This window comes from Callorhinchus milii, unplaced genomic scaffold (genome assembly GCF_018977255.1).
Source record: "Callorhinchus milii isolate IMCB2004 unplaced genomic scaffold, IMCB_Cmil_1.0 Scaffold2, whole genome shotgun sequence".
Classification (NCBI taxonomy): domain Eukaryota; kingdom Metazoa; phylum Chordata; class Chondrichthyes; order Chimaeriformes; family Callorhinchidae; genus Callorhinchus; species Callorhinchus milii.
The window spans coordinates 40030319-40058186 of record NW_024704743.1 but is presented as its reverse complement, the minus strand read 5'-3'; the positions used below and the strand labels follow the sequence as shown (position 1 = coordinate 40058186).

General features: G+C 38.5%; 1 protein-coding gene across 1 annotated transcript in view; it reads left to right on the top strand.

Annotated features, from left to right (window-relative positions):
* Positions 1-14000: 14000 nt before the first annotated feature.
* LOC103183954 (cadherin-18) overlaps positions 14001-27868 on the top strand; it is an 88796-nt gene continuing 74928 nt past the window's right edge. The window contains exon 1 of the mRNA XM_007901724.2: positions 14001-14222. Coding sequence (XP_007899915.1) covers positions 14001-14222 — 222 coding nt within the window. The remainder of the gene's footprint in view (positions 14223-27868) is intronic.

The following is a 27868-nucleotide window of genomic DNA, read 5'->3' as shown; positions in this document are numbered from 1 at the left end:
AATGTAACAATCTATATAAGACAAGTGTCGCATACCAGAGGCAGCTATCAGCAGATGTTAAGCCTCCATCACACTTCTTCCATTGGCTATCACTACAAAATCCCTTTGGAGATGATTCTCCTCAAGTATCTCTTATCTCTCTCTCTCACTCTCGCTCACTGTCTCTCGGAAAGACATCTCTGTAGGCTAGCCATCAAAGGGGTTGAGAGTCATCGCAATAGCCAATACAATTTCTGTTTCATTCTGTTTCCAATGGCTATCACACAGGAATCCTAATCCCTTTTGATCTTACAGTTGTTTAATAATACAAATGAAACTCTCAATAAGAAGCATCAATTTTAATATTTATGGAGAACTGAGTAAAGTTGAACAGCTGTTCACTCAGCCGAAGCAGTAGAGGCAGAAGATATCCATAGGATACAGCCAAGAATGTCATTGGGTGTTGACTACAGTAGGCTCAGCATTGAAATCTGAAGTGTATAATAAGGAAAAAAAATCTGCATAAGTTGCTTGGGGCTATTAATAGTTAAAGTGTGGTTTGCTTTTAATTTTGATTGATTAAGCTTAATGAAGTAAAAAAAAGCTTGGGATAAGTTTTGTCTTTTCAATTTGTTCTGTTGACCGAGATTTACTGAACCAGTTAACTCAGTGGTGGCCAACCCTTTTAGTTTATTTTGTTGACCTTTTCGGTCGGCCAACAAAATACATTTTCTTGATTTAATATTTCTTGATTTGTGCCATAAATCAAGAAATGTTCAATCAAGAAAAGCTGGAAACACATTATTGATTTTAAAAGGACTTCCCCAAACTAGTGCAAATGTTCTTGATGGCTCCCGAGTTCCAATTCTGGGTCTTTTTAAAAATAATAATAATCATATTTATTATTATTATGGATGATATGTTAGCCATCACTCAGTTAACCGAACCATTAGAAGAAATTTCTGATAGTTATTCATTATGCTTTTCAACTAGTGGATGTGCTGTAGAGTATGTATAAAGAGAAAGGTGTTCATTGTGAGAATACCAGAGAATTGTCACATTTCAATCCATACATATACATATGTCTGACTTCTACTATTTTACTGCTTAGATTAGGTAGAACATTGCAGCACAAAAGCAGGACATTCAGCCCAACTAACCCTTTATTGTTTATACTCCACATGATCTTCTAATCCCCTCTAAATCTTCAAATAATAGTTTAAAGTTAGTATTTGATTCAGCTAGTGTAACGTTTTTTCATAGCAAGTCAACTGTGAAGCTAAACCATTTTTCAGTTATCTCAGACCTGTAGGCACACCACGAACATGCAAATCCCTGGGGAATATATATATATGTATAGGGAAGTTTCAGAATTTCTTTCTGAAATAAGTGAATTTGTTTTATCTGCTTAGCTATGCCTAAAAATACACTCACTGTCAGTTATGAAAATAATAATAGGAGGGTGAAATCTGAATCATACCACCCAGTGAGATTCGATTTGGCTTAATCTAAACTTCAAAACTGAGACATATTTGAATATAATATGACATTTATCCATATTTCCAGGCATTAGTTTTGGACAAATCGTGTTTCAGATAATTCTGAACGTATTCTATTAAAATGTTATGTGGTGTTTACAGTGAGCATAAATGTCCATATTCTTAAAAAATTGCACTCATTTGTTTAAAAATTTAAGTCTTGACATTTCAAGCATGTTAAGCATTATACTGTTTTATAACTGGGGGGGAATTGCTGTAACTTCTGTTGGTCATAAGCGTGCGAGGCAGTATAAACATCAGCATAAGCACTAGACAATTCAGTATATCCTGTGAAGGGCTTTGGGACATCCCCAGATGTGAAAGCTGCTGTACCAAATGTAAAGATTATTATTAAAATCTGTCTTTGTTGTCTTCAGAGACAGAGTTTATTTATTGTTTTTCTCTGAAAGAGCTAATAAACACAGCTTTTTGTAGGCATCTGTTCTGAAGACCAATAACTCTCATTCCCAAATTCATTCTTTTATTCTATTTCTGAACTCTCTTCAATGGTTCAAATGCCTCCTGCCTGAAGGATGTCCCAAAACTGCATACAGTGGGATAAAATTTGTGATTCATGTGATGTGAATGGTAACATTGACAAACATAAGAATTGCTAGATGAAAGAAGACCAAGGTTCATTTAGTTTGCCTTCCTCCATCCTGGCAGTTGCATGCACATGTCATGTCCCAAACTAAATACTGTATCCCAAGATATTATTTCCCAAAATAAATTAATCTAATTTACTTTTGAAAGAATCAACATTTTCTCCTTCCAACATCTTCCTAGGGAGCCTGTTCCATACATTTAATACTCATCCGGTGAAATAGGGTTCTGCAGATTAGTTTTGAATGTATCCCCTTCAATCTTAGGTCATGGCCTCTGGTTCCACTAGTGTTTGAATTGGGCACCAGCAAGAGCAGAATGTGATCAAATATCACGAGTGAAAATTCTGATATAAATTTCATATTTTTCTGTCTTAATGTTACAAGAGGTAATTTAGGAATGGAGTGAATAGCAGGAAATCCTGAAAACAATCTGCCACTGCTCCCCACACCTCCCCCTGCTTCCTCAGTACAGCCCTATTATCACCTTCTCTTCCCCTTGCTTGGTCACTTTGAGCCCAGCTCGCTAATTTACTGTTACTTCCATAAGGGATAAATAACTCTTCTGTAGCTTCTGAAGTGCCAAGCCTGCAGGCCGATACATTTAATAAAAGTGCAAGAGACATTTATTGCCAAAGGCAATCTGGAGAAATGGGGATTATAGTTAAATTGTATTTTTCATAATTAAGATTTAATTCATCACAACTATATAAAAGAATAAAACTCTGAATTGTAATTGGGTAATGGTCAACCGACATTTCTTATTGATATGAATAACCATTGGTGACATGACCTATTTTTCCTTGGCTATGTGCATAGGTAATAGAGTAGCTATAACTCTCATTGGAGCTGTAAAAGAATATTCAAGTAGGACAGCATGCTTAATTATACACTTGCAGCAGAATCCTGAACATGGTTTGTCAAAATGAAGATACATGATATTCTTTTTTTTACCTGTTGCCTTGCTGGATATTGAGCAGGGATAAAGGTTACTATAAATATACTTTGATATGAAGGGCCAAGAGCTTACAAACACTTTTTTTACCCATGATTGGAACTTGGGAAGTTTATTATAAATTCTGTGCTATTCAAAGTAGGTAATGGTCAATCTGTTGACAAAGAATTTTGGTAAACAAACCATGTGGAGTCCTGTGGCTTAGTGGTTAGAGCACTTGCCTCGCAAGCGAGAGGGCCTGGGTTCGATTCCCGGGCAGGACGAAATGTTAGGCAAGTTTCTTTACTCCACATGCTTCTGTTTACCTAGCAGTAAATAGGAACATGGTTGTTAGTTGATTGCTTTTCCGGGTGTAATAATCGCATCAAAAAAATTTAAAAATAATAATAATTTGGTCACTCGATACAAGTCAGTTTGTGAGAAACTGTTGTGCAATTGGCTGCCGGGTTACTCCAATGCTGATGTGAGTAAAAAGTGACAGGTCCTTACTGAACCTTCAATTGATTGAATATTTCAGGTTGAGCTGCTTTTCTGAGCTACATTTAAATTTGTTCATATTAATATATCATATTACAGCAAGTTTAAGATACAGAGTTAGGGTTGTGAAAGATTAAATACAGTCTTTCAGAGAATGATGATCAGCCATAATGCAGATCACCAAAGAGGCTGAAAAGCAAAAGAGAACATGATACATCAAAACATGGTGGGTAAAGTGCCACTTGAATTAGGTTACATAGGACTTTAGGTTATTGGATGGAGGGATATATGGTACAACATGCCTTTCATTCTAATGTAGCAGGTCAGGTGTAATTGGAATAGATATGGGATTGGATGAATATTTTGGAATTTGGACTTGATGACCAAAGATCAGGAAGTATTTTTGTAGAACTAATTTCTGAGTGGAGGTTGGCTAGAATCAATGATAGGGTAGATCATGTGTGGTTAAGAAAATTGTAGACTTAATGGCCCCAATGGCCTTTTTTTCATTACATACTCTTTTGCTACATTTTTCATTGTATCTTGCAACTGTTTAAAAATACTACATATTGTACTAGACAACCACAATTAGTAAGCGAGACTTTTTCATGAAGAAGTGCTGCTGAATAGTGTTAATTCCATGAAGCACTGTGCTCATGTTATTCAGCTATATGCAGACACAGCCAAGATTTTTTTACATTTAATTCCACATTCCCAGTTATTAATAGTAGCTGCAGGTTTCTCTCCCCCACCCACCCCCATTTAGTTTTGAATGGAGAACGTTAAATGGAAAGGAATCAAAAGTGTATTTCAAAAAGATATTGAGAAATCATATTTAAAGATAGATGCGTTTTTGGAAATATCTGCCAAGAAAGGCAAAAGCGGTGACAAATTCTAGTGATTCAAAATACATTAAGATGCCACGGTGCCACTTACTGGAGGAACTAGCTTTGCTGCAAACTTGATGGCCTTTTCCAAACTCCAATTTTCTTATGTTCAAAACAAACAATAGAAATAGACAATTTAAGAACATAAGAGGTGCCTTGGTCACCTCTCGGCTGGACTATTCTAATGTCGTCCTCGTCGCCGGTCTCCCCTTCACTACCATCCACAAAATCCAGATTATTCAAAACTCTGCCACCCGCATTCTCACCCACACCAAACTCCGCTCCCCGATCACCTCAGTCCTTGTCAGACTGCACTGGCTGCCTGTTCCAGAGAGGATCGACTTCAAGATCCTCACCCTTCTCTTCAAATCCCTCCACTCCTCTGCACGCCCCTACCTCTCTGACCTCCTCTCTCATCAAAAGTGCCTTGTTGTCTTTGTTCCTCCGGGTCTGGCCTCCTCCTTGTACTTCGCTCCACCCTCGTCGGCCGTGCCTTCAGTCACTATGCCCTGAGACTCTGGAACTCCATTCCTCACTCCCTTCACCTTGCCCCCTCTCTTCCTATTTTCAGGTCTCTGCTGAAGACCTTTCTTTTCGACACCTTTGGTCACCTTCCTCCCCCTCCCCCCGGCTCGGTCCCCAGATCCGTTACTGTGAAGTGCTCTGAGGTGCCGTCCGGCGTGGAGGGCGCTATATAAATCCAAGTTGTTGTTGTTGTAAGAGGGTAAGATTAGGATAAATCATTGAAGATGTTAAGCCTATTTAACTATTTTGTAACATCATGGCTGATCTGCACATTAATACAGTTTGACCATATCCCTTGATAGCCAAATATTTTTCCACCCTCTTCAGAAATATTTCAATTGATTATTTTGTCGATTGAATCCTATGAAACACCTTGAGACATCCTCTTGACGTGCAAGGTGTTATATCAAATGCAAGGATCTTTATTAATATACTAATATTATTATAAGGAGTTAAACACTTTCTTAAACATCTCTAATTTTAAAATTACTTCATCTTGTTCTGACTTCCAGAAAATAAGGTTTTATCACTGTCTACCTTGTCAAATCTTTTTGTTATTTCTAACACCTACATTTATTGACAGCATCTGCCTAGACATTGACAGTAGCAATAGCTCAGGAGGCCTGAGCTAGCCGAGCAGAGGTAGTGATTGGTGGAGTGAGAGGTAAGCAGGTGGGATAAGTCGGTAGATGCGAGGACATGAAGGGATTGAAAATACGTGAGAGGATCATGAAATTGATCTGTTTGATAATTGGGAGCCAGTGGAGCCAGGCAAAGACAAGTGTGAAGGTTGTAAAAAGATTTGTGTGGGTGAGAATCTGGGCGGTAGAGTTTTGAATTAATTGGATTTGTGTATAGTCGAGCTGGGGAGACCAGTGAGGAGGGCATTAGAATAGTTGAGCAAGGATGTCAAGAAGGCATGGACGAGGGTTTCACCTACGTCAGTTGTGAAGTATGGACGGAGGTGGGGCAATGTGGCAGACATGGAAAAAAGCGGTCCTGGTCAGTCAGGTAGATGTTATCTATCTTAGAGATAATATAAAGATGTTTCCTTACATAAAGATGTCTTCATGCATAATTGAGACTTTTGGGTTTGTCAACCAGGTGTCTGACACATGTGGCAACCCATCACCACACTTGAGAGTATCCAAACCAGACTGTGAGTTGTGCAGAAGAATCCACAATCTGGTTTGGATACTCTTAAGTTTGGTGATGGGATGCCACATTTGTCAGACACCCAGCTGACCAAACACAATCATAATATATTTTTTGTTGCTTCTTGGTGCATTTTTTTCTTGCTGTACTCCTCTGTCTTTTAGAATACAGAAGTTTCCTCAGTTCAATTGACTGATGTCTGATCATTCCTGAAGCATCTCTTTTAGATGTTGGTTAATCTGATCTGAATTCATGGTCATTTCTGTTTTCTCCAATTCCCAGCCTCTCCAGCTTTTCTTTTTCTTTATTTCCAACCTCTTTGAAGTCTCGATGATTTCAGAATTTGAGAGAATAAATCTGGAATATTAATAATGTGCATTCAGACTCTGAGATGGATTTTCAGTCTGAGAATCCCTCCATTGGTATTCACTTTTATAAATGATGTCCAATGTAAAGTTTATAGGGCGGATTTATTTTGTTCCGGTTTGTTCATTTGTCAGTAGAGGGTTCTGTGCCAGACGCTTGTCCATTACTGATTATGTCTGCACTGAAGAATTATTCATTGCAACTGAATTACTTCAACTTTGTTGAGTGATAAACAGAAGTTAATTTCTGAGAAGTAATAGAGCTAATGCATGGCAGAAAGTGATGAAGAGGAACCCAAGGGGCAGGGAATACTTTGTGCTTAAATATGCTGCAGTGTTAATCTGTATTTATCATTGTATATTTTCATGTGCCCACATTATTCTGGAAGTGGACATAAGCAGATGTTCCTGGCACAATCATAGAACAGAGAGAATGTACAGCTCTTGGCCAATCCAGTATGAAATGGATATACCACCATTTACTTACAGTAGAAGTCAGATGCAATGGCTTGTGTGTCAGCTTGGGTTCAAACCCCACACCAAGATTTAAGCTCGTCATCTTGACTGGTACTTCTGTTCAATACTGAGGGTGTGCTGCATTGTTGGAGATGCTGTACTTCAGATGAGTTGTAAAACTGATGTCCTGTCTGCCTGTTCAGGTGAAAGAGAAAAAAATTCCTCTCATAAGAACAGAAGATTGGTTTGGATGAAGAAAGCCCTTCGGCCCAACTCATCTCATCCTTCCAGATTACCCTCCCTTCCATCTTCGCATCACAGCATCAAGTTGTTTTTTAATGAATCCAGTGTCCTCATCTTAACTACCCTTGCTGACAAACTGTTCCAATTGTTAGTTACCCTCTTGATAAAGAAAAGCTGGTGTCTGTCCTGAAATTGACCTTCACAACTCAAAATCAAGTTCTCTTGTATAATAATACTAATCTTTACATTTGGTATAGTTCCTTTTACATTAGGAAGCTATCCTAAAGCGCTTCACAGGATTTATTGTAAAGTGCAGTGAAAGTGTTTTTGTTGGCAAAAGTGGAACCGATTGAAGAAATTCCCTTCTCTTTTTCAATAGTGCCATGGAATGTCCAACTGGACAGCCAGGTAAGCCTTGGTTTCACATTTCATCTGAAAGCCTGCAATTCACATTGCCGCACACCCCCAGCATTGCATTGGAGTGTCACCTTTGACCACAACTTCTGACTCAGAGGTGCGAGTGCTACCAGCTAAGACAGGCTGACACATAATTTCATAGAAACATAGGAACAGGAGGAGGCCATTCACCCTTCGATCCTGTTCCGCCAGTCTATTAGATCATTGGTGATCTATACCTCAACTCCAATTACCCGCCTTTGCCTGGTATCCCTTGATACCCTTATGTAACAAAAATCTGTTTTTTTAAATATTTTTTCTCATTAATATCTTTTATTACTTTTATTATTAAGTTCTACAATCTTGCTGTGTCCTAAAGTATTGTTTACTAAAGTTTACTTTTTTCAATCCTATAAGCCTGAAGAGTCCTATATGCCAAAATCAACTAGCGCAGCGTAGATTGGGGATCAAATGTACTGCTTTCCTGGTCTGTCTGGTACTACTTCACTGATTGTAGTGGTTTTACCAACTGAGTGAACCGAACAAGTGGTTTGCAACCTGCTGCAAAATGCACAAACAAATTGTAGTGTAGTTCTAATTTAGACTGTTATATAATGCTGAAATTGACAACATTATAAAATAACATAAAACAGCACTTAAACAGCTCTCCTATCCTTGTCTGACATTCTCATGAAATCCCACTTGACTTCAATTGAATTTCTTTATGAAGTAATGATTTAAATCGTAGCAGTCAGTGGTACTCACCAGAATTGGAGGATTTTTGTGGGTATTAGAGGTATACCATCGTTTGATGTTTTAATGGATGAGGAACAGCAAGAAGTCTTGCACATTATTTTCATCTCCGTCATATCTCATTCAAGCAATGCAACATTTGAGTCTTGATATAATTTATTTTCCGAATACGTTTCCATGAAGTCGGTATCATTTTCCATGAAAAAAGAATCTTACAATCTCATCAAGAAGGCTGAATGTTAATATTTAAAGTCTTAACATAAAAGCAATCACCATGTAATGTACATGTGAATTTTAAAAAAATGTGGGGGTCTAATTTGCAGTATTTCACACACTTTTTATGACATATGTAAAATAACAAGTACCCCGAGAGTGTGCTACATGACAATTCCATATATATGGGTTAAAACTATGTCAAAAAACCATTGTCACCACATCCCTTGAGATGCTTGCCATTCATGAAGCTTGCTCTAGCCAGTTGTGGTTGTAAAACATATTGCAGATACAGGTAAAGGTCAGAAAGCAACTGGCAGTTTATGTTTTTCAACTTTTTTTCGTCACCCACCACAATGGGTATAGGCATATCCTTGAAGATATGTATGATTTATTTTATTCAATCAGTTTGATTCAACACCAGATATCTAGTAGAAATTGAGCTAATGCAAATCCGCATTGAGCCTCATCTCCTGAAGCCTTCTAGATTTGCTGCAGTACAAGTGTATCGGGTATGAATTGCACTGGGTCTCACTCCCTTGTTGATTATCAGGTGAATCACTGAAATGCTGAATAACTTACAATAGTTTGTTAACACAACATCCACTTTCATTGCTATGATTGTGCAATGAGCTGCCCATACCCAAAACTATGAAATATTTTCCTTAGAATTATAATAGTCCTTGCATTTGGTAAAGCAACTTATTATGTTGTTGATGCATGATTTCTCCCCAACTCCTCCCTCCACAGGCTGCAGATCATCCAGAACTCTGCAGCCCTTGTCCTCTCCTGCACTAGGCTCCATGACCGTATCACCCCCATCCTTGCCCAACTCCACTGGCTTCGCATCACACAGAGGATACAGTTCAAGATCCTGGTCCTCACCTTCAAAGCCCTCCATGGTCTTGTTCCCACCTACCTCTCCGACCTCCTAAACCCCTCCCATCCTGTTCACTCCCTCCGCTCAGTGGGCTCTGGTCTGCTTCATGTCCCCTACCTTGCTCGCCCCACTATCGATGGACGGGTCTTCCACCACTCTGCACCCACCCTTTGGATCTCCATCCTGCAGTCCCTCCGTCTCGTCCCCTCCCTCGTCACCTTCAAGACCCACCTCAAGACCCTCCTCTTTGACCGTGCTTTCAATTTCTCTGCTTCCCCCTGCACTCCCCCTCCCCCACCCCGACCCTCAAGTTCGGGTCCGTAATTCTGTCTGTCCAGCTCCTTGGGACATCCTCCCGACATGAAAGGCGCTATATAAATGTAATTTTGTTGTTTTTATTGTGAAGCGCATTGACTGTAAGTAAATGTGGCAGTGGAATTGTGGACAGGACTGTCCCACAAACAGCTATAAATTGAATGACCAATTTTATTCTAGGGATTTTTGGCAAAGACACCCGGAGAAACTTCCATCTCTTTTTGAAAGTATCATGGGATCTTTAATGTCCATCTGAACAGGCAGATGGGACTGAGGTTTGATGTCTCATCTGAAAGTCTGAATTTAGTTTTCTGTTCCACATGGGATCAAAGCCATTGAGTAAAGAGAAACTGACTATTAGTTGACATTAATAAGCTGCTTTCAAATGTTTTCTTGACCGATTGTAATCATAACATACAAAAAAGGACATTCAGTCCATCAAATCTGAGCTGGTGTTTTTATACAATTTACAATACACTTTATACTTATATAATTCTTTTCAGGTCATGGGGATGTATCAAAAGTGCTTTTCTCTAAACATTTGATCTAATCCCACTCTTCTATGTCACTTCCCATATCTTTTAATACTCCATTGCCATCCCTTTCTCCACCTTTAAAAACTTGCCTTAACACCTATCATTTCAACTCTGCTTTTGACCACCTCCTCAAACTTCCTCTTCCCTACCTCACCTACCACTCACCTTGGGCTCCCATTCAGTTGTGTGACACATTTTAAGACATCCTCCTAATGTGAAAAGTAATATAAATGTAAACTTTCGGTGTTGTTGATCTGATTGCAGCTGTGCAATGCAGGCAAGTACAAAATTGAATAGGGATTCTTCCCACTCAGCTCTTGTTCGCCCAGTAAGCCAAAAGCCAAAAAAGTAGTTTTATCCCAGGGCAGTAGCAGTGGGAAGCTTGTAAAAAAAATGGAAAGTCACTGACCACTTTCTCGTGAAAGAATATTGCAAAGTAAATGTTAGATTCCAGGTCATTCACTCTCTGGTTTGGTTCACAACTGCAATTATCTTTTAAGATAGAATAATTAGATTCCAACACATCAACCAAAAATGGAGGAAGTGAATTGAAGATTACCTGCCCAAGTATCAGATAGACTTATAAGTGGTCAATACATCCAAAAGGCTTTGTTGTTACTTATACTCATAAACCAACAGTGCATGATCTGTCAGGTCATTGGAAGTAAATTTGCCAAGAAAATAAGAAAGCTGTAATGTTTGTGCTAGGTGACTTATCTTAACATGTATTTAATTCAGATTTCTAAAGAAGCCAAGCTCCAGCTGAGAAAGTATGTGCAAAGCCATGGTGGCGGATTAATCTTTCTAACCCCGGATTATAGCACAGTCTAGGTACTGTGGGGATAAAAATGTTAATGAAAGGAAGGAATTCAACCAGGGAAAACAACTGACTTCCAGCATGAAAGATTGAAGGTCATTGTCTGACATCAGGTTTTGCGGGGATCCTTTGTGAACAAAAGAAGTTGCCTCAATCTGGGCAGATTTTCTTCCCCGACATTATCTTCTGAATATTATTCTCAATTTTACAACAGTTTTATCATTGATACTGGGAACCACACAGTAAATTTTACACGTTCCAACTGATTTATAAGAATTATTTTGTAGGGCTTAGAGATCAGTACACAGCAATAAAAGGAGCTGTTTAATGTGTAGTTTAAATTTAAGTTCATCCAATGAGTATTAAACCTAATAATAGTTATTTGGCTAAGCTTTATGTTAGAATAAAGGACTTCAGCTGAATAAAGGACTGAGCTTTTATTCCTGCTTTATGAGCTCTCAGTTTTGAAAGATCAGGATTTCCAAGAGTTAAAGGTCAGTCCTTTCTAAGTCTGAGATCGGTAAAAATGACCACTGCGGTCCATGGACTCTTGAGCACTTCTCCTGGGATAGCGCTACTTTTGCATTTGATATAGTCCCTTTCACAGTGGGAGGAACTTTACAAGATCTACTGTAATGCGCAGTGACTGTTTTTTGCAGGCGGCTAATTTTCCCCAAGTAATGTGCCATAGACAGGCATGAAGTGAATGACCAATTTAACAAAGAGATTTTAAACAACATTTTCATTTCAAGTTTAACATGCAAACTGCATACAGCATTTCCCATTCTCTTCTCCTTCTCGCAAATATATACGAAGGATGTGAACTCCTTGTGATTAAAATGACTGGTGGCTATTTGGCTCTTTGTTTGAAGAACTGAGACATATTCCCAACACACTGCTATATCAAATGCAAGGATTATGATTATTATTAGTTCCACATAGGTCTGATTTATGAGCTATTTACATTGTTCATTTTTAACCACTGGTGTCTGGATCAAGACACATTTATTTTATCTAGCATAGCAAGGATGGGAGCATTTAATCCTATTGGTCTGCTAGGTAGGATTCAAAGCCTTGTTTTGAAAGCACAGCATTTATCACATGTTTTGCCCAGTCCCACAACTGAGTTCCTCATTATTTGGAAATAATTGTAATTGCAAACCAGTCTTATGTCATAGAAGAAGATATAATGGAATGAAATCAGGGAATGGTAGGATGAATAGAATCATGCATCTCCTGTTCTCACTTGAGGATAATTCCTCTAGGAGAAAATATAAAGTGGTGTTATTGTTTATTTACTTGGGCACAAGTAAAACAAAAGATAGTAAAAGCTGAACTTCCCCCAAGACGCATGTTAATTAGAAGATGATTTTCATTATATTATTCACTTTTCGTGACTATTATTAGATCCAGTTACAATACTCTTGGTATTTTGCTTCTAGCTATTTAATGCTAATAAATTGCTTTTGTCTGAAGTCCAGCTGGAATCTTCTTCTGTTTTTACTAAGAAAATGTACACTTGCCTCTTTAACATTCATTTCTGCTTCTCTTTGTTTTGATCTTCACATTCAGTGAAACAACCTTATAATGCATTTAGCTGTGGCTATAGATTCACTTATTGCACAGTTGTGGTGTGACGCCTAGCAGTTTCTTACTCAAAAAATCTAAAATGCACACAATGACTCCATCAGTGCTTTGAAGGCACAGAGGAAGCCAAGATGACCAATTGACCAAAATGGTCATCAGTTTGTGGCCAACATCAGGTCCTGTAGGATGGTCATGATGACTAGAAGTCAGCAATTTTGTCTTCCCACTCGCTGGCTGGAGCCCCACATTTTTAAACCAATGCCCAACTTTTGGATCATGAGGTTATAATAATAAACAAAAATTGCATTTGATATAGCACTTTTCATGTCTCCTAGACATTTCAAAGCGATTCACAGAATATACTGTAAAGTGAATTGATTGTATATTGGTGGGCGAAACGTGGCACCAATTGCACACAGCAGTGTCCCACAAACAGTCGTGGATTGAGTGACCAAATTATTATTGTTTTTTTCTCTTGAGACATTATCATCAGGCGTGTGGAGTAAGGACACTTGCCCAAGGTTTTACCCTGCTGGGAATCGAACCCAGGTCTCTCGCTTGCAAGGCGAGTCCACTAACCACTAAGCTGCAGGACTCCACAGGTTACTGCCAAAGACACTTCCTGTAACAACCTGATGACCCAGAAGTTGACACTTTGTAATGCAGTGAGCCAACAAATTCATGGGATATTATGGACTTTATCTATCACCTACGAACAGATTCCACTTCCGCTACTTGTGGAATCTCCAATTGCTTAATGATCAGTGGTGATGACAAAAGTCAAATCTTGCTCCTTAGTGTCTGAATTCTGCTGTGGCGCTTCAGTTTAATGTTTAATTTTGCCCAGATTCTTTGTATGTATCATTCCCTTCCCCCCCTTTTTTCCTTTATGATTGATTAAAGGTTATGATAATACCTAATTTCCTGCATTAGGAAAGGGCATTGCAATCTGTTTTCAGGTATTGTACTGGCTAAAATAGTGAATATGTAGATACTTTTCTGATGTGCCAATTTACTTAGTCAATACACATCTTTTATATTGTAATGATTGATTGATTTCTTCTTGTCTTCACAATAGGTCTAACATGTTAAGCCACAGGAAGAATTGATGAGATCGACAGAACATACATCCAGGTTGCTAAGGCTTTTCCATGATGTGAACAAAGTCTGACGTTCTCCCTAGTGGGTAGTCCAGTCATGGAACCATCAAGGTTTCCTTGGATTGCCTTCTGATAGTGGATATATCGGTGCCTCTGTTGCACTTTAAAAGAGCATTTGGAAAAATTAAAGGAACTTCACTGAAACCAGACTTATTCTCACAATGAAACTTACATTCACCACTTCCTTGTGCCCGGTGTTTGTCTGCTTTTGTTTAGTTGGTTTAACAACGTCCCTCCAGAACACTTTAAAGGTGGCAAAAAATCAAAGTAAGCACTTGGAGGGAAAGAAAGAAGTTCATCATCGTCCGAAACGAGGCTGGGTCTGGAACCAATTCTTTGTTTTAGAAGAACACATAGGACCAGAAGCTCAGTATGTTGGCAAGGTAAGATATTAGTTTTGTCATACTGTCATGACATATATGTGACCTTCAACTGAAATGCAATTGATGCTTGTCAAACATTTTAATAGGTTTCTGCATAATTCATTCTTAGCGTCATCTCCAACTAACTTTGCTGGAGTGTGCTCTGCAGTCGTAAGTTTTGCAGTTTTAACTGATTGATTAAACTCCAGCAGTATATCAGGGCCCATTCTGGGGTTCCAAAGCATTGGCACTTGCCAACCTTCACCTAAATGCTCTGGAATAGGAAAAAACAAAGAGAGAATGCACATTCCAGTCAAGGCAGATGAAAAACATGTGTGGAACTCCCAGTAGTTTGGTCTGGAGCACGGCAATAAGTTTCTCCATGTGTCAGACATCCAGCTGACCAAAACAAAATTAAAAACTGTTTGTGAAAAGCTCAAATTGATTCTCAATCTAATTATTTCCCAAGTATTATCACAAGAAACTCTGAGATGCTATCATATGTCCTCATGGTACACAATCACTCAACAGTAGCTGTGAAGCTTTTTGAGAAATCCTCATGAGGTGAAAGACACTATTTCAAACATAAGGTTTTTTTTAGTGTGCCATCTTTGATGATGAAGAATGATATTTCAGAGTCAAAATGCTTAGGAAGTCATTATCAAATGGCCAGACCCAATTTGATGACGTAGTCAGCATGATATATATCGAACTGCAGGTCATTTCGCACCTGCTTCAAACATACCATTTAAAAATACTAATCCTCTTCCGATTAAATGCTCTCAGACAAATCTCCTGATCCAAGCACTCAATTTTAATTCAAAATTGTAATCTAATCCAAACATAAAATGTGCGTTCTTCCAGTTATTTAGTATTTAATACTCAGCATTCCAAGGAAGATTAAGACATTAAAACATTTTTCACATGGAGTCAGCAGCACTTTTAGAATTGAATTCCTTTTGTGAGATTTTATACTTAATTTTATTTAGCTGGAATTACTCAAATTACAATTTAAGTTGTTCATGATTTATAAACAGCTTATTTGACTTGTGGTTTTGGCGAGGTTCTGATCTAAGCGTAGATTTTATTTGCAAAGTTGCTCTCAATTTACCGATGGTTCAATGGTAGTTAAACCAGTTTCACGTGGGATTATAAATTCTAGAATAAAATGGGCTACAATTCCCCGAGATAGATTTTGATACCAAATTAATTGTCAATAATCAATATTTCATGGGGTACCCTTTGTGCAACCTGTCTGTGACAAGGTGCAAGGATGGTTACATAGAATGTTCAACCTTGAAAGGAGACATCTCAGAGGGACCTTATCGATGTGTATAATAATTTAAATTGGATTAAAAAAAACAGGTTTGTTCAATTTAGTACTGGTGTTTTGGGTAATTTTGTAAAGGGTTGGAACTGCAGAGAATTGACATTTCCTTTTTCCACTAGATATACTTATTTTAGAAAGGGGTTGATCTTGCAATAGATTCATGTTCACTATAAATTACAGCAGTTTTCAGAGAGGAGATTGCATTGCATTTGCCTTTCTGATCCATCCAGTTTCCATTTTTGTTTCAATGCACTAGGGCAAAGCATTCTGCCGTTAGCAGTTAAATTTATTTCAAACACTTCTGAAGTCTAAAATAAACATTTTACCAGTGTTTTAGAATAACGTTTTCAACGTCAGAGGAGTTTTAGTCAATCACACACTTACAATCCATTTTCAATTTGTGATGTCCTGTCAACAAGAAAAAAAGAAACAACACACAACTGTTTTTTTCAGACCTAAATGCTCTTTCATGATAACTTACCTATTCCATTAGTTTGGTTCCAGTTCATTTCACGAGCATTTTCTATTGTTGTGAATTCTGTCTAACTACTGATGAGAATTGGGATAAGAATTGTCAATATTTCTTTCATTGTGAAGCACGGTGGATTTAATTGGCAAGGTGCAACGCATTCATCCAAAACTAATCTGGATTTACTTGGATTAACCTGTTTACATCATTTGTATTCCTGAGCACTGTACTACATTTTCCTTTGCAGCTTGTATTTAAGCAGCTCTATCGCTAGATGCTGTGGTGCATGTGAAAATGCCTATAGCATATCACCAACAAAGTTATCTCCAATGTGGTTAGCTTTTATATCAAAGCATTGTTTCATAACTTAGAACAGACCAGATCAAGAGACAAGCTATTGCTTGCTTTGCATTTGGATCACAGGTTGGAAACTTGCTTCACTCTTGTCGGTGATCTGTGCCCCATTAATAATTAGAATGTGTTTGATGCCCTGCAGTTTGGGTAGTGATTCACCATGAAATGTGCAGTATAAATGTAGGTTCTGACACCTAAAGTCACACAGAGGGTTGTGAAGAAGTGGAATCCTCTTTCCCTGAAAGCTGTAGAGGCAGAATCAATGGGAATGTTCAAAACAGAATTAGTTCTACTGTACTTGGGAGGTAGAGGTATTGAGGGGTTTGCTGAAGAGGTGGGAAATTGTGATTAAACGATCTACCAACATCTAATTAAGAACTGGAATAAGTTGTCAGGAGGGTTGAGGCTAGGATATTGAACTGTATCCAGATCAGATGGGTCAAGGGACTTTTTCATCCAAACCAATCCTGTGATTACTAGCAGAGTGGAATATGTTTGTTGTGCTTCCTCCTGTTCTCCTATTTTCCTATGCTCTTTAAGCCACCCACTGGGGGTAGTTGAAGGAGCAATTTGCACCTCCGCAAAATAAATCAATTTATTGTTAAAAGGGAAGTGGATTCTACTGAATTGCTAATCCTAAATGTAAAAAAAGACACTTATCTGTTCATTTTATTGGTTTCTCTAAGGGCCTTTTTCTGCTCCATTCACTAAGTAAGATGAATGTTTCAGTGTGCTGTTATAATGAGAAATCCCATTAGAAGTGCACAATGAAAGAATAGAGCAGGATATCAGCTTGGTTTCTTCTTGTTATTCAGTTTATATACTGGTTACTAGTAACCTTGGGGCAGATATTTTGTGCAGAATTTTTCTTCCTGCAGCATCATGAATCTCTGTTCGCTGACACCTTGAATGGGAAATCTAACCAGCATCCCATTCATAATACCAGTGTTGCATGGATTTGATCAGTCAAAACACGGATCCTGCAAAATGCAATACTATTTACACTTGTATAGCGCCTTTCAGAAGAGAACATATGTGCACAGAGCAAAACCAGCAATAATCCAAGTTTAATTGAGTGGACAGTATCGCATTTAATTTTGCCAGTCTGGCTAATGGAAAAGTCAGTGCAGTTAAGGAAGCTGTTAGGAGGCTGGGGTTAGGGTATGTTAGTTTAAAACACAGAACATTTTATTGTGGATCTGGTTCATGTTGTGGCTGATTTATGAGGGTATCATCCTGACCCTCTGTATTAAGCTATCTTCTTCAGAGTCCTGTAGCTCAGTGGTTAGAGCACTCGCTTTGCAAACGAGAGACCTGAGTTCAATTCCAGGCAGAGGGCAAAACCTTGGGCAAGTTTCCTTACTCCACACGCCTAATAATAATCCCTCCAAAAACAATAATAAATTGGTCATTTTCAATCTACGACTGTTTGTGGGACATTGCTGTGCGCAATTGGCTGCCGCGTTCGCCCACAAATATACAGTCAATTCACTTTACAGTGTGTTCTGTGAAGCGCTTTGGGACGTCCTCCCGACGTGAAAAGCGCTATATCAAATGCAAGGATTATTATTATTATTCAGTCATGTATTAAAATTTATATTCAAGAAATTTACACATCCTTTATGTACCTCTCATTTACAATATACTGAAAAAAAATGTATTCTAGTGTAAAAACGTGTGTCCAAAAGGTGTTTCCTTATGAGCTTGAGAGTGTGCTTGATAATGTCTGACTTTACACTGTCAATATCAAAATTTTTATGGTGAAAAGACTCTAAACATCCTTCGCACACAGATCCATACACAGATTTGATCAAATTACACAGCAGATGGCAATAAACCTAGATTTGAGTTTGCACTAGAAACTTTTATTTTGCCTCAAAACAGAACCCATTTCACATCAGTATATTTTATCAATAGGAAAATTAATCGAAATTTTAACTAAAACTTTTTGTCCTCCGCCCCATCAGAACAGGTGTAATGGGGGTAGGGAGTTTAGTATGGGTGAGTATGCTGGTGGCGGAGGTTTGGATCAGCTGGATCTTGTGGAGGAGCTGGGGAGACCAGCAAATAGGACATTTCAGAAGTCGAGCTGGGAGGTGACGAACGTCGAATGCATGGACAAATGTTTCGGCTGTGTATTGGGTAAGGTTCGGTTGGAGACTGGCAGTGTGGTGGTGGAAGGAGGTCCTAGTCAGGGACCGGATGTGGGGAAGGAAGGACAGCTGTGGGTCAAATCTTGATTGAACACTGGCTCGGTGAGTGTGAGAGATAGGCCAGGGAGGTTGAGAAGTTCAGAGCCACAGGACAGAACTCATTAACAGGACCTAAGGAGTATGGCTTCTGTCTTGTTGACATTCAGTTACACAAAGTTTATGCTCATTCAAGCCCTGATCTGGAGGCACAGCTATATATATATGGAGACAAATTGTTTAAAGTACTCTAATGTTAATGCTATAGTTCGACAACCCACCTGAGATTGAAGAGAGGACATGAGTGGCACTTACCTCCTCCTTGCTAAGTGATCACTGGTTTACTCTGTGAATGTCACCAATACTGCACAGTGTTTAACCCAACATCCTCACCCCTACCTAAGGTGAGCACACCACAAATGTTAATTCAGTAGAAAACAACAAACAGCTCTCTGTGTTGAAAGCTGATGCTGTACTAGCTAGATTACAGGGTCACTGGTAATCAATTATTCATTGTATTGGGGTAGTAATTTATCACTTAATTAACCATTAGCATTTTAGTGCAACTATAATAATGTAATTGCTATTCTCCTGTTGTGTACATCTATAGACCCCCAGGGCACTTGGTTGTACAAGGCAAAATCAAAGAAAATCATAAGCAGCTGGCACACAAATGGTACAATATAAAAGGAGCAGAGCAACATGGAATTACATTGAACTACTTATCATATAGTTGAAGAAATGATGCTTCAATTAAATAGAACCTTGGTCAGACCTCATCTGGAGTACCGCATTCAGTTTTGGGCAATGCACCTGAAGAAGGACATATTGACTCTGAAGTGGATGCAGCACATATTCACCAGAATGATATCACGGCTAAAGGGTTAACTTATAAGGACAGGTTGCATAAACTTGGTCTCTATTCCCTTGAGTTTAGATAGTTGAGGCATGATCTGACTGAGGTTTTTAAAATAATAAAGGGATTCCATAGGATAGATGCAGAGAAACTATTTCCTCTGGTGGAGGAATCTAGAACAAGGAGGCATAATCTTAAAATTAGAGCTAGGCCATTTAGGAGTGAAATCAGGAGGCAGATTTTCACCCAAAGGGTAGTGGAAATTTGGAATTCTCTCCCCCAAAAGGCTGTGGATGCTGGATCCATTCACATCTTCAATACTGAGGTGGATAGATATTTGTTAGGGCAGGGTATTAAGGAAAGCGGTGTAAGGGCTGGTAATTGGATTTGAGGTACAGATTAGCCATGATCTTATAGAATAATGGAACAGGCGCGAGGGGTTGAACAGCCTACTCCTAATTCTATGTTTCTATTATATAGAGTGATTTCATGGAATTATTTTACTAGCTGATCTACATTCATGAATAACCGTATCTAAAATTACAAAGCACTCCTAAGTTTTCACTGTGTAAATGATCAAGCAGTATCCTATAGTGGTGAGGACAGAGCTTGTTGGGAAGACAATTACCATTCTTTTTGTCCTGCACAAAAAGTGTTGAAATGAACTCCGGAACCTAATCCGATTTTGAAATTAAATTAACAACTTCTAGTGGATGGTGCAAATGAGCAGGGAAAATAATAATAATATCTTTGATAAACAGAGAACAAAACTTAATGAATCAGTGAATTCCCTCTGTGCATTTCCTGTGTCAGAAAAGCCATATTAGTGAGGTGCCCCAGTAGGCAATGTACCTGCCAGGATCTGCTATTTTTTAAACAGATGATCAGTATATAAAATAATTTGAAAATGTACTATTTTTCCAAAATCTCAAGATTCTTCACCTACATGCAGAAACATGTGTACATTGACTATGACTGCCGATTTCAGATCTGAGCAAGCAGATGTCTCAAGTGATATGTAGCTTATTTGGAATGGTTGTGTGTTTTTCTATCTTCCCAACAGTATTTTTACAATTTGATATGTACTGAAAGGGTGTCAGTTCCCAAGATTCAAAACTATTAGCCTTGCAAATGCTTGCACAGTTTTTGGAGTCAATTTGCAGTTTCAGTGTTTGAGCAGAATGTTGCTGATCTCGTGAAATGACTACACTTTGGTAGCTCTTATTCTTGATCTGTTAGACCACTGATTGAAAGGAACAGGTCTGACTGGTATTTGCAGACCCACATTTGTAGTGCTCTTTATACGCTCCATTTAATCTCTTATTTGGCATGTTTATCTCAACTTTTATCTGCTATTCTATGAACTGGTTATAGGTGATGTCAAGCTCGTCAGTTATTGACTGGTCTTTGTTGCCACAATTCTCAAAAATGTGATAATTATCACCCTGTTGAATTTGCACATCAAGTTGCATTTTTTCACTCCTCCCCATTATTTGAATAACACTCAACAAATCGGCATCAAAATGAATAGATATTAGAATTTTCTGATCTTTAAACTCAGGGATTTTTCAATAAACCTGCTGTGGTGTTAACCCTCCAGCGTGAATCTCGCCTTTCAAAATGAGATGAATCATACTGACAGTTACACGGCACACCAACAGGTACTGTCAGCACAAATCTCACGCTAAACTGAATAACAAGCAATACCTGTGTGGTACGGGAATGATTTGAAGACATTAATGTAATCTTGGCATTCAAATGATTGTTATGAGCCCCTTAAAGTTCACCCTTGTGATATAAAATGTCATTGAGCGCTCAGGTTCTCCACATTATTAGCTTGTGATCACTCTTGGGTGTCCATTATTTTGTGTTTGTTTTCCAGATTATCCATTGCTGCTGAGGTGTAATACATGACCACATTTCAATACTTCAGTGCAAATGAAATATTAATTAATGTTAATACCATAATTACAGTTGTAACAATGCAGAAAATACAAGTAATTATCTAAATGCACTCAATGTATTCACTTTCACATCTCTTCATCAGCATGTGTTTCCCTATCCTTGGTAATTGAAATATAAACATGATTCCTATCAACAATTACATTTTCTTCATACATTTTTAACAGTGGAACATAACAATGTGTTGTCAACTGATTCCTACATGTGCTTCTTCACATCTGTAATGTTCATGTTTGTACAGGGCACAAAATCATAGATATTAATAGCTGGTGCTAGTTTTGTCACTCGAGCTATATAAACAAATTCAACTTCACATCTTTTTTGCCCCTGTACATGTTTGAGAAAGAAATCTACCCCAGTCCAGATTTACTCTATTTATAATTGCATTTCAGAGCATTCCAATTTGGCAAATTCTCAAATTCAACCTTAATCTTGAAGCCATTTTTCTGCCAATTTAGTTTAGGATCTACAGAAAGATAACTTAAAACTTGAGATTGAGTTCAATGATTTCGCCAAATTCATGACTCTCTTAAATGTTGCATCAAGAGAGTAAATCTAGAATTGGTGGAATTTCTCTCCTATTGTTTCTCTTGAAATGCTTAGCCATTTCCCTTTTTGTCTAGTGTATGCTTTCGTGTTACCATTTTACCATTCAACAAGCAAAATCGATAACTATTTGATCTCTTAAAAGCTTTCAGAACTTTGAAGAACTTCTGTTAGAATCTCTCTTAACTTTCTCTGATCAAATGAACCCCTCCAATTTTCTAAGCCAATTCTCATAATTGTAATTTCTCATGCTTGTGAACCTATGCTATACTTTTTCCATGGCTCTGATGACCTTTCTGCAATGGGGTCCCACATTTTTATTCATACAGTACTGTATTCCAACTGTAGCTTGGTCAATGTCTTGCATAATTTCCCCCTTTATCGTTAAACGCCCCTATATACAAATCACAGAAACCCATTTGTCTTTTTCTTATGGATTTCTCTGCCTGAATTCCCATCTGAAAGCTCTATGTATCTGTGCCACTAACGCTCTTTGCTGCTCAGCGCCATTCAGAACTTCACCATTTACAGTGTATTTATTTTCATAGCATCCGTCCTCTTTAAATGAAAACATTTGAAAAGACTCATGTACAGGTGAAAAGCTGAGCCAGATGCAAATCTTTTTGTATTTTTGTCTTATTTATTAATTTTATCCATTTGTAAAGTATATATAGTCAAATTCTGATAACTTGCTCCTAGAATAAGCGATCAACCCGCTAGTTACTCACTCAATATTCCAGTCGTTTCCCAAAAAGAATGTGAATTATGATTTTCTAATAACTAGTCACACTGGATATCTGGATATCTTGTAATTACTCAGGTTTTTGCATTTTTAAGACAATGTTTCCATTTTACATACCTCTGACAACTCAGAATTTTATTTGGTCTTCAAAGCGATTCAGGAATTTTTAAAATGTGTGAGAAGGCATTTGTCTCAGGCACACTGAGCTTCCCCATCTTCCTCCATCCACTAACTTCATCCACCCATGCAGTGTGATACGCAGGTAAAAGGTTCACTATCCTGTGATCCTGTTTGGGTTATGCTTCAGTTTCATACATCTGATCAGTTACAGAGTTCAGATAGTATTTTTGTGTCGGTAGTCATTTGTGCTATGCATTGTGTTATCAGCTTGCTTGCAGTTTATGTATCTACACAGTTAGGGTAAACAATTCAGTTTTTGCATTCATGTAGGAACCACTGTAAATGTCTATAAGACTTATGCGACTATTTTGAATAAAAATCTTAAAGAAATTTAGAAACTTTTTTGTGCTCTGATTCAAGTACTTTGTGCTTTTGTGATACTACACTTGGATAACAAGTCAATTCTGATAAGGAGTCCTGTAGCTCCTGTCGCTCAGTGGTTAGAGTACTCACCTCACAAGCAATAGACCTTGGTTTGATTCCTGGGTAGGGCAAAATGTTGGGCAAGTTTCTTTATTCCACACACCTCTATTTATCTAGCAGTAAGTAGGAAACCGGTTGTTAGTTGATTGGCAGATCGCTCTTCCAGGGGTAATAATTGCTTTAAAATAAATTAAATTATTTGGTCACTCAATCCACGACTGTTTGTGGGACACTGCAGTGCGCAATTGGCTGCCACATTTTGCCTACAAAATATACAGTCAATTCACTTTACAATATATTCTACAAAATGCTTTTAGACGTCTTGAAGATGTGATAAGGCACTATATCAAATGCAAGGATTATTATTAGTATTATTTAAGCTATTTCCTTTGGGGTGAGGAGTTTAATTGTATATGCATGATGGTATCGGTTTGCTTAACTTCAGACTAAAGACCTATTACATTGCACTCATTTCCTTAACTGAATTTTACCACCGTCACATACCACCTCTATTTGACATGCCTTCCCATATTTCCATCACTACAAATTGATTTCAGTAGCAGACACATTGTCTCCTCCTCTTTGCTGTCTGCTTTTTCAGAGAAATTGAATCTCTCGCAATGCTTTGATTCACTCATCCACCACTCCCACCATTGGTAATGGCAGCAAATATAAAATGTGTTTCTTTATTGCCATGAACACCCTCTCTATGTGAGACAGTTGGGCCCAGCATAATAATAATCTTTGCATTCGATATAGCGTCTTATTTCATTGTTGAGAAGTCTCAAAGTGCTTCACTTTGTGGGTGAAAACGTACAGAGAGTTCGAACAAGATTGCTTATTTAGGAAACGTTTTCATGCTCACAGTTTCTCTCCCTTTTCTTTAGCTAAAATGGCAACAAGATTCTTGTTGTATCATAACTCACAGGCAGCATTAACCAAATGCAACCCATGCAATTGCATGTGGTTCCGAGGCAACAAAGGAGCCATCGTGAAATCTATTGAAACCACCTCCCCATCAACCTAGCCTGTTGGGGGCAGGGAGGGGTGTGCCTAATAAACACTTGTCCACAGCTAATCCGTGGTCGCTCTGGGCGCACATCATCTGCCCTTTAGCATTTAGCTGTGGCACCAGAGCAGAAGTTTGGTTGTCTGGGGACCTGTTGGCAACCTGTAGTGGCCCTGGAATCGAGTTTTGCATGGTGCCCTGTGGAGCAAATGCTGCGCCTGTCATAACCAGGATGACAATGAATCTCAGAGTCAACTCAACCCCCACCTGAATTATAATACTTATAAGTCCCAAGATCACATCCACACTTTGTCCTTTGGAAATTGTGATTTTGTTTTTATTAATATTACTTGTCAGTTCTCTCCCCACATCCCTTACCGTTTTTACACTCTATGTGCTTTTCTAGTTCCCTTTTGAAGGGTTCTATTGATCCAGCCTGGATAGCTACTGCTGATGATCAATTCCAAAGCCTATGAGAGAAGAAATTCTTCCTAACCTCTCCCCTATTTTTTCAAATAAACCAAAGTCTATGTTGTCTTGTCACTGATTCCCCTTATTAAAGGATATCATTTTTTCCCTCTCTACCTTTTCATGTCCCTTCAGTATCTTAAACACATCTATCATATCCCTTCTCAGCCACCTCTGCTCAAGTAAAAATAGATAAACTTAGCCAGCCCTTCTTCATATGTTTATTGTTTCAACCCCAGTATCGCCCGATTGAAATACTGTACCTGGTATCATTATATTGAAGTGTATTGAGTCTTCTCTCAACCATTCCATTTCTGATGACATGTCAAACTCAAAATGCTAATCTGTCTTTCTCTTTCAGTTACAATAACTGATCGACTGCATATTTTCATCATTTAATAGTTTAAATTTGAGGCATTTGCTATTTTTCTTTTTCTCTTTGTATCTGGTCCTGCCCTCTAATCCAACAATTTCCAGCTTCAGTCATTTAAACTGAAACAAATTAAGTTCAAGGATTTTATACTAGCAAGCATATATTTAATGTCCTAAAATAACTCACTAAATCCATTCCGATCATTTCAGCTCATCCATGCATGGAGGTGTTTTGCAGTATGATAAAGATGCTTTTAAATTGATGTGTGTAGCAGACATAAATGCAGTAATATATCCCGATCCATGGTTAATCCAATCTTGTATTTGTTACACCTACCCAAGTCTATTCTCTACTGAGTTTATTTCCTGACAGCTGATGGTTTTAGTCATTAAACAATCACATTAATCATTAATAATAATAAACTAATATAATAATCCTTGCATTTCATATAGTGTCTTTTACATCAGGAGGAAGTCTCAAAGCGGTTCAAAGGTTTACTATGAAGTGCAGTCACTGTGGATTTCATACATTAACAAACCAGCCAATTTGCACACAGCAATGCCCTACAAACAGCTGTGAAGTCAATGATCAATTGTATCTCGGGGGGATTGTTAGCAAGGACACCAGGAAAAACTCGCATCCCTTTTCGAGTAGTGCTATAAGAACTTTAATTTCACCTGAACAGACAGATATGTCCTCTGTTTTTACATCTCATACAAAGGATGGCATCTCTGACAATGTAGTGCATCCCCATTACTGTATTTAAGTGCCATCCTAGATTATGTGAGTTCAAAGACCTGACTCGGGATTTGATCACTGCCAGATCTATATATGACCTCCCCATCGCTCCACTAATCTCATTGCCGCTGACTTGTGTCTGAACCCTGATCCACTTTCTCCATCTCACTTATAGTTTCTATTATCCTCCAGGGCTATTAACCTCCTGATAACTTTTCCAACTCAATGGTTTCCCTACTGAGCATTCATCCTGGGTGATTCACATCCGATATTTTGCTGCTATTAACCTTATCAAGCCTTTACCTACAACTCTCAGTATGCTCCCTCCATGCAATTATTTCTGCAGCAGTAGACACAAAGGAGATGAAATTCCACTGACCAGTAAAGTTACAGAACTTACTTGTAATTCCACAAAATCCCCAGTGTTAGAGTAATGAGCTATGACCAATGATTAGACAAGGTAGCTCTTTTTAGTCTTGAGAATGGATTTCACAGAGGTGTACACCATTTTAAATGGAGTTGAAAAGTAAACCCAGATCAATACTTTAAGATGCACCAAGATGGCATAGGTTTGGAGTTGCAGAGGGCAATTTCAGGACAGACACCAGGATTTTTTTATTAGAGGGTAATTAATGACTGAAGCATGTTGCCAGGAAGGGTGGTTGAGGTCAGGACATTGGACTTGTGGAGTAAGTTTCCATACCTAGCTGTAAGTAGGAACCCGGTTGTTAGTCAATTGGAGGATCGCTTTTCCTGGGCTAATAATTCCTTTGAAAAAAAATTGGTCACAGTCCACGACTGTTTGTGGGACACTATTTGTGATCCTCATCCTCACCTACAAGGCCATTCACGGCCTTGCTCCCTCCTACCTCTCTGACCTACTATCCCCCTACTTACCTGCCTGTATCCTCCGTTCCTCTGGCTCCGGTCTGCTACCTTCGGTGGCCGGGCCTTCAGCCTCTCAGCCCCTAGGCTCCGGAACTCTATCCCCCAGTGCCTTCGCCGCCTCCTCCCTTTCCTCCTTCAAGGCCAGTCTCAAGACCTTTCTCTTTGACCGTGCCTTCAGCTCCCCTCTCAACTCTCTACCCCTCCTCGCCCCCTCCCTTCCCTCCCCTCAGCCTGACCATTTCCCCCCTGCTCGGGTCCTGACCCAACTGTACAGCGCATTGAGACGTCCTCCCGACGTGAAAGGCGCTCTATAAATGGAATCTTGTTGTTGTTGTTGTTGCTGTGCACAATTGGCTGCCACATTTCACCCACAAAATATACTCACTTTACAGTATATTCTATGAAGCTCTTTGAGATGTCTTGAAAACACTATATTTAATGCAAGGATTATTATTATTGAAAAAGCAGCTTGGTGCTGTGATGGGAGGATGTTATGGTGTGTTTTCTGGAAGGATGAGATCAGATTGACCGAATGGCCTTTTTTCATTCTAAGCCAATCTTATGTCCTTGTCTCTTGTGAATGGAGAAATCTTATTACAATCACATAACTGGAGGTAACGTGAATTTTCCCTTCAATCTATCATTAAGTTGAATAACATAACATCCCACATGTTTTTGCCTGAAAAATAATGTTGTCTTAAGGTTAACATGACACAGAATTGTGAAAAACATATTTAAATTCAATCTTGCTTTGGCAGCTGGTTCTTTTAAAGATCTACAGAAGATCCATTTCCAAATGAAGGTTGAAATTAAGAATTTTAATTGATCTTATAGGCCAAAGCTAAGTGAAATTTCCTACTTTTACTCACATTAACCAGAGACTAAGGAGAGTTTTGCACCTGAGCACTGAAACATGTGATGAACTCCTTAGCTGAACTCCAGTGCTGTGTGTGATATTTTTAATTTTATAAAACATTGCTGCTACATTAACAAAAAAATGTCCTCTTCAAAGTTCTTGGCCTATCTGTTGGACAGTAAACCACAGCTTCAGAACCATTTTTGAGCAGAAGCCAAATTGACTCACATCCATTGTGTTTATTTTGCAGAGATGCAAATCAATGTGTCGCTGAAACAATCCCC